Source organism: Protomyctophum parallelum (assembly GCF_964188405.1).
Source record: "Protomyctophum parallelum genome assembly, chromosome: 15".
NCBI lineage: Eukaryota > Metazoa > Chordata > Actinopteri > Myctophiformes > Myctophidae > Protomyctophum > Protomyctophum parallelum.
In genome coordinates this window covers 47,279,684-47,288,046 of record NC_139710.1, presented here as the reverse complement: position 1 = coordinate 47,288,046, position 8,363 = coordinate 47,279,684, and the positions used below count along the sequence as shown (strand labels likewise).

General features: G+C 42.8%; 1 protein-coding gene across 1 annotated transcript; it reads right to left on the bottom strand.

Moving 5' to 3' along the window:
• Positions 1-1,291: 1,291 nt before the first annotated feature.
• Positions 1,292-5,660, bottom strand: LOC310872264 (L-serine dehydratase/L-threonine deaminase-like). The gene is made up of 8 exons (XM_083784027.1): positions 5,613-5,660; positions 4,660-4,819; positions 4,363-4,402; positions 4,122-4,261; positions 3,852-3,943; positions 2,220-2,447; positions 1,977-2,101; positions 1,292-1,876 (listed from the first exon to the last, which is right to left on the bottom strand). The coding sequence occupies exons 2-8, from the start codon at positions 4,810-4,812 to the stop codon at positions 1,683-1,685; spliced, it is 972 nt and encodes a 323-aa protein (XP_083640153.1). The 5' UTR covers positions 4,813-4,819; positions 5,613-5,660; the 3' UTR covers positions 1,292-1,682.
• Between the last annotated feature and the right edge of the window lie 2,703 nt (positions 5,661-8,363).

Here is an 8,363-nt window from a genome sequence, read left to right as displayed (position 1 = left end):
GCAGATAAGGTTTCTGCTGCTGTGAAGCATGTTGACACGGCCGAGGGCCACGGCCATTGAAATGCCAACGCTAAACATCACATCATCACTCCTACAGGAGCACTGTGAGCACACGGGGGGGAAAAACAACAAGAGGCCAGAGGTCATCTTACTCAGAACATTCATACAAGATGCGTGACATCATCATCAAACCAGGAAGTTATGCAGGAACGCCTACTCCTACTGCTGAGTGGCAAAAAACTATCTTCTGGCCTCGACAGCCCATACAGTACATCCAAACAGAAAAGTCCTATCTGATTGCATTAAACAACGTTAAACAATGTTAAACTCACTTTGCATGTTGCTTTGCCACTCAATGTGCCATTCACTTTAAGCATGCGCATACCCTCTATACACGAACTCTCATACTCGTTTGTACTACAATAGTATATGGGAGACTTTGTCACCCTTATCTTCTTAGATGATTAAAAGTGATACAAACATATACATATATCACTAACATGTATAACATATATGTCACTTGACTTTCTGTCCATCAGGACTTTCGTATTGAACTTTTCCTAGAAGAATAATAAAGTACTGCATATATGGACTGCAATTTCAGACAAAACTGAGATGAAAGCATACAAAAAGGATACAAAAGTGCATACTGTACCACCATACCATTTAGATTATAAATAAGACTAGTCCTTATATGACCCTCTTTCCCACCTTTCCTATACCATCAGGAAAATATAAAAATGTCTCACTGACATAAAAGATAACTATTATAATAGGCCTATATCTACCTACTTTGCATTTCAGCTAGAGGCTAGAGCACATATTATTCAATACTTCTGTGTCCAGATATTACTAACTCGCTACTCATGCAGAGTAAAAAAAAAAAAGGCCGTTAGTAAAGTCCATCTGGAATGTTATATTGTTCAATAACTTGCTCCAGAAAGCATAAAACAAATGGGAAGCAGACAGGAATGAAAGCGCTGCATTGTAGTGGTGGCTGAGAATCTGTAGTGTGGAATGTCCGGTATACTTTATATCCTCACTGTATCTGAATCTGTAGTGTGGAATGTCCGGTAGACTTTATATCCTCACTGCAGTCAGGAGGAACCAGATCGCCATGGAATGGAAAAAAGGCTAAAGAAGAAATCCTTCAGGCTCAACATTCAGGAAATATAATTTATTCATATTCTTTTAAATACAATTAATGACGTACAAAAGAAAAACAAGAGAAAATGTGCAACCAAATTTTACATGAACAAAGAAATAAACAAAGTACAAATAACATGAAACATGTACGCTATAACTACACAACCTCAAAGTGTGTAAGACAGTATATATATGCTTTCTTCCTTTTTTTTACTATAATTGAATCATTTGAAGAGGTCATTCAAGACTACCACTGCCAGAGCAGCATCTCTCTTCAGGGTTATTTAATTCTACAAGCCTCCTGAAAGGTCCTCAGGCAGCCTGCCCGGCCATCAGTCTGTCAGCCTCCGCATTAGGGAGAGCGTCACACTACGTCTGGAATGATTTGGCCCTACAGAGCTCCTGCTTGGATTCTGTTACAGGCAGCTGCATTGCAACGGCATGCGCACGGTGCAGCAGAGACCTACAGCTTGAAAGCATCCAGTTGATGGTGGAATGGAGGGGGACAGAAGAAGAAAGGTCTTCGTGGAAAACCCTTAGATCATAGCCAGGCGCTTCTTTAGACTCCTCAGCTGCTCCATGCTGATGTTGTTGCCCCCGCACACCACGATCACCACGGGGCCCAGGTCCTGTGCAAGCTTTCCCTCCTTCTGCAGCCGTTTGATGATGCCACAGTACACGGACGCCAGGGCCGCGCCGCAGGCGGGCTCCACCAGGATCTTCTCATCATCTGCAGATAAAGAGAGAGGAGGGAGATGAGCCCCAGGCATTCTGTTGAAATAATACTTAGAAGTGTTGAGATGAGGAGTAACATCTTTCTTGCCACTCACCAACAAAGCGCTCTACAGCCGCAACGGCCTCCTGGTCTGTGACGAGCTCTGAGAAGACTGTGTGCTCGCCGACCAGTTTCAGCGTCTGTGCAGAGACTCTCGTCAAGCCCAACGTTGTGGCGATACTACAGAGAAAACACATGACGTGTTACTCCACCACAACAAGTCCAAGTCACGAGGGAAAGAATGCTGAATTATGACAGCGTTGTGAATTATCGCCTCCAAATTAAAATGCCTTCATACCTGGTGATTTCAGGCAAAGTGACAAGCTCCCCGGCCTTCATGGCCGCGTTGAGACTGTGCGCGCCCACGGTCTCCATGGCTATGATGGGCACGTCAGCCCAGCGAGCGCGACGCAGACCCTCCACCACTCCATTCAGCAGACCGCCGCCGCCAACTGACAGCACTATTGCTCCTGGCTTCTCCTGCATGTCATCTTCCAGTTCCCTCACCAGCGACGTGTGACCTTCCCTGTACACAGAAGAATAAAGATTTGTATTGTATTGTAACACCGTATTAAATGCAGTTTGTACTGAAGACCATATCTCTGCTAAACGTTTTCATTTCAACAACGGGGCGGCAGTGGCTCAGGGGTAGAGTGACCGGATGGGAACCGCAAGGTTCCAAGTTCGAACCCGGTGTGCAGGTTGGTGCCTTGCATGGCATCTGTGTATCGTAATCGTGTGCGTGAATGGGTGAATGTAATGCACAATCTCTGTAAAGCGCTTTGGATAAAGGCGCTATATAAAAGTACCATTTAACAACCTTTACAACCGGCCATTAAAAATATGGCTGATTATGGCCTGGGCCGTGGCTCAGCGGTCCAGGCACCTTGGCCGGTAGTCCGAGTTTGGCAGTGTGCCGCGGGTTCGACTCCCGATCCCGACGGCCTTTATTGCATGTCACCACCCCCCCCCCCCCCCATCTCTCTCCCCCATTTCCTGTCAGCCTACTCTTTTTTTTTTTTTTTTAAGATATTTTTTTGCGGCTTACGCCTTTTATTGATTTTTGAAGGGACAGACAGTAGGCTGACAGGAAACGGGAGAGAGATGGGGGGATGACATGCAGTAAAGGCCGTGTCGGGTCCGGGAGTCGAACCCGCGGCACACTGCGACTGGATCACCAGTCCGGTGCCCAGACCGTTACGCTACGGCCTGGGCCAGTCAGCCTACTCTTTGTCCCTCTATATCGGCCTCAGGTCTTGGGTCTTGGGTCATGGGTTATTAATGATATAATAATATATCATTATCTTATCATGGTCATTTGTGCTGGTGCTAAAATTGAAGGGATGCCATTGCCAAGTGCTATAAAACAAAGCATCTCCTACAGTATATTATACTGCAAGAGATACTTTTATAGCACTTGGCATCCCTTCAATTTTAGCACCAGCGCAAATGACCATGATAAGATAACACTCCCCCACTCAAGAAGTAGGCCTATACGGTCGCATTCAAGGATTGTTATCAGTGGCGCAATAATCTGTATCTTTGAAAAGATAACACAGATGTTTTTTTCTGAAATTCTATTTCAGTGTTCTCAAACATTTTCATGTCCAGATCCCCTAATATTATATGTAATTGGCCGCGTACCCCCACTTCAAATATTATGTTGTTCCAGAGAAATGTATATTAAATGAGGGCCAATGTTCACGATTCTTTAAAAGTAGTACTAGAAGCTCATAGTGTGGCACGAATGGGTTAAAAAATGACAGAAGATAGATTCCATTGGAATACTTCAAGACCCCCCCCCCCCCCCCCCCATCACTTATCTCCTCTGTCACTGTTATTGTGACAAGAAGTGCACAGAGAGTACACGCAATGCGAATGTTATGCAGACAGAATGGTCAACGAGGTCACCTCCAGATCAACTAATTACCAGATGAGAGGGTCGTCAAAGGGAGAGATGAAAATCCATCTGGGGTTGTTAGCCACCAGCTGCCGGCCATATTCAATGCTTTCATTTAGAGCCTGACAATGGAGGAGAGAAGATAAAGGCCATTGAAATAAGATGCATCCTCAAGTTTTCTATCATCTTTACAGACATATCAGTTTTGCATTAATTTAATCTGAAATTATGAACTATGTACACATAGCAGCTGAACAGAATGATCTGTTGGAAAACGAATGGCACGCATGACGAGCTCACCTTGCCGTGAATGATCACATGGGCACCTTCATCCTTGAGCCTCTCTACGGTTTGGTTTGGGGTGACACTTGGCACGACTATGGTAGCGGGAACGCCAAGCTGGCGAGCAGAATAGGCAGCAGCCATGCCTGCATTTCCTCCTGTCAGGGCAAAGATTTATTTGTATATAAGTATTTTTTTTTTAATGCTGTATGTTGTTTATTGTTATTCATAAAATTCAGCCTCTAACTTGCGTGCTCACCTGAACAGCAAACGAAGCGTTCACAACCTCTCTCTGCCCACTGTGGAACAACCAAAAAGAAACAATGACTGACAGAACTTGTTGTCTGACTACAAACAAAGAGGTCAGACTGGAGGTGACCATCCTAAACTGGTCTGTGCTGGTTCACCACCACCCCTACTCTGAGCTGTTTTGGGCCCCTATTATATAACCAAATGTGACTTGGGGCCAGACATCACCCTGCCCCAACCAAACAACACAACCACCCATGCCTGCCTGCTCTCTTCTGACTCATGGGGGATCTGGGAAATCACTCACCGTTTTGCAGAGATGCCCGATGCCTCTGATCTTGAAGGACCCTGTGGGCTGCGATGAGTCCAGTTTTAGGAAAATAGAGGACCCTGCCACTTTGGTCAGGGCAAGGCTCTCCCTCACTGGGGTGGCGACGTGGAGAGGTCCCTGGATCTTCATTTCTCTACTACAGGACAGATGAACAGAACAGACCGATAAGTTTTCAAGAGTGAACGACGAAGATTTGTTTTGTGTAGTGTACATGCTCAGACCAGGCAGAAATCAATGGTTTAGTAAGTAAGTAGGCTAAGTAAATTTTATCTATAGAGCACCTTTCACAGACAATCACAGACAATCAAAGTGCTTTAACAACAATAAAAGTAAAACAAGTCACTAATAGAGTTAAAATAAAGCAATCAACATTTAACCAAGCCGGCTATGGAAAGGCCTGTCTAAAAAGGTGAGTTTATAACAGTCCTATAAATGTCCAGAGAATCCACAGTTCTTAGGTTCTTCATTCCATAGCCTAGGGGCTATGCAAAGGCTCCATCACGGCATCACCTTTAGTTATATGTTTACAGGCAGAGAAGCTGTCTTCAGGCACAGGCATGTGGATTCAAGGCAAGCGTCTTGTGTATTTGTTTGACTATTTTACTGCCAATATATGCCATGATCTCAGAGCAATGCAAAGCACTATAGATCACGTGAATATTAGAAAGAGCTTTTGTTCAAATTGATCATAACTATTGAGTTGAATTCAAATACAATATTGAGATGAATGAGAATGTGAAATGTTAATATTAATTGAGACTTTCCAAAATGTATTGGTTGATTGATTGAATGCTCGGGACCTCAATGGAAACAGGCCCCTATTTTTGTGTTATCCTTTTAACAATATCTGTAATTGCAAACTGTTAATATTAAAAGTATTCAATCAATCAATCACAAATAATTAATATAAACGTTTATAGATTACCTACCTGATTATTGATGGCTGAGTATACAATAAAGAAGTCTCTGTACAAGTAATAATTCCAAACTTTCTGTTCCTTCATTATGTGCATAATTATATATACATGCTGCTGGGGGCTTGGCAAAGGGCACCCCCGCTTACAGACCAATCACCACTGAACACTCCGTGACCACGCCCATTCACTGTTTACTATGCGGAAGCGACAGGTGGATGGAAAATGAATGAAATTCCACAAAATGAAGGTATTTCCCATCCCATTATTTTTAAATTAAGTCTATAAGGTATTAAGGTGGATCATGTTGTATTTTAGCTTGATGTGTGTTATGTGCAGGCTTACAAAATGCTGTGAATCTAATTTAGAGTTCTCAGAACTTATGCCATCATCATCAGCCTTCTTTGATTACTTAAATCAAATTAATAATGAGTGACTCTGAGGTGTAGAATTCGCTGTCTCTGTATCCTGTACTGTACATTTCATTGCTGAAGAAGACACAAGAAGATCCTAAAAAAATAGTTATACAAAAGTTCTATGATAGTTTGTATACATTTTAATTTCACTCTCTTTTTTTTTAGCAGTTTATAAAGTCAAATGGCGTCGATTGTTGAACAGAAGTCTTTACATAAATGTGCGGGCGGATCCTCACCTCTAAAGGAGTGCAGACACTAGTGTAGACATTACCAAAAGAGTCGGTACTATTTTGGCTCCAACTAAAAGCGGGGTGTCTCTGAACTTCTCTCAGCAAAATGTCACAGCGACCACTGACCGCAGGCAGTGATCTCAACCACTGACTGAAACAAACACAATGTATGTGTAGCCTACTTAAAGAGTGCATAAATTAAATAACCACTGGGTTGAAGGTAGCAAACAATGCAGATCTAACCAGAAAGTTTGAGAAAGGACTGGTGAACAAAACGTTTCATAACATGAGGCCTGCATGGTTCAGCCATAGTAGGCTATAGTACTCACGTTCTGGTTCTGGATCTGTAGGCTATTCTTGACCGTTTGAGGCCCTACACATGTTCAGGGATCCAATAGTTCGTTTTTTTTATTGATTGATTGATTGATTGATTTATTGAACAGACAGACATATTTTATTCATCCCAATGGAATTCAGGTAGCCCATCCCATTGCTTGCACATAGGCCTACTGTACATTGGTTCTCAAAGTGGGTTCCGGGGACCCCCAGGGTCACAATAATCTAACCAGCTTGTACATCTGCTATTTATTAAAAATCTTGAAAATGTTGAATAATATATATTCTAATATATATATTCATGGGGGTCCCTGGCACAAAACATTTTCAGGTGTGGATCTGACAGTTCATGTCCAAACATATCATGTCCTTGGCTCTTGACCAGATGTCCCCCTTTGCATGGGACAGACAGTCCCTCATTTCCAAGACTTTACAGGCGTCCCACAAATTGAGGCCCTGTCTCAATTGGGACCCTATCTCAATTTGACTGGCATGCATCAGTGTTCAAATGCCCTAATAGTTAGTCCCCCAAAGGCCCAATAGTTGCTCTCATTGTCTCTTTTCCTGTGAAATGTGTTTTTTAAGCCTAAAATAACATGAGAAATATATATATAGGATACACTACAGTACCAAGTTGGCCATATCCACCCATGACCAAAATTAGAATTTTAAAACAAAATGTGTCATGCCAGAGGGGTTTAATAACAAAATGATTGCCAATATATATTGGCATTATATTATTATCCTATGGTTGAATATGACATCACCCCCCCCCCCCCCCCCCCCGTTTCACTTGTCCCACACAAGTGATACTTCTGTCCCTCAAATTAACAGTTTGGATCTCGGCACCCATACTTCGCACGAAATTGTTTGAGAACTACCACTGTAGGCTACAGTACAAAAAAAACAAAAACATTAATACTGCAACAAATGGAGTCATAAACAAATGTAAGATAGCAGGAACTGGGCCATGGCTCAGCGGTCCAGGTACCTTGGCTGGTAATCCAGTCTGGCAGTGTGCCGCTCCCAATCCCGACGGCCTTTACTGCATGTCACCCCCCCAACTCTATCCCCATTTCCTGTCAGCCTACTGTCTGTCCCTCCATAAAAAATATAAAATAAATGTGAATGCCACAAAAAAACATTAAAAAAACATTTCATTAGGTATAGGCTACTGGCAGCAGGGCTATCACGTGGCTATGTGGATATATCTACAGATTCATAGGATAGAGCGGTGAATGCAGTCAGTTGATTTGTAAAAAACATTAAAACAAAAAAAGATCCATTCTTTTTGGGTCCAAAATTAACCTCAGTGAGGCCAAAGACTTTACTTTCACAAGGAAAGAATAAATTACCTACCTGCATGGGTTGTGTTTTAGAGAACAGCTCTTTCCAGAAAGTCAACCAAAGAACTAGATTTTGGGACAGGATCACCTCGTTGTTGGTCAGTAATTGCACTGAGGACAATAGCTGGAGCACTCATCCAATGTCTTTTTGACTATACAGTATGCATGCATGCTGTACTGTACCTCATGGTAGCCTACTCTAACTAAAAGGTAAACGTCAGACCTCTCAAAACAAACAGATCAGGTTACTACTAAACAGACCTACTGTATACTAGGACTCGCCTACACATACCCTACCCTTGCTAGGGTGGGATAGCTCAGGGTAGAGGACAGAGTAGGCTGCAGCAACTTGCAATGGCCTGGTCTTCAAGATAAGGACCAGCATGGGTGTCCAAAACTGCCCTTGACAGGTACATACCTGTCAAACTACTTCAATAA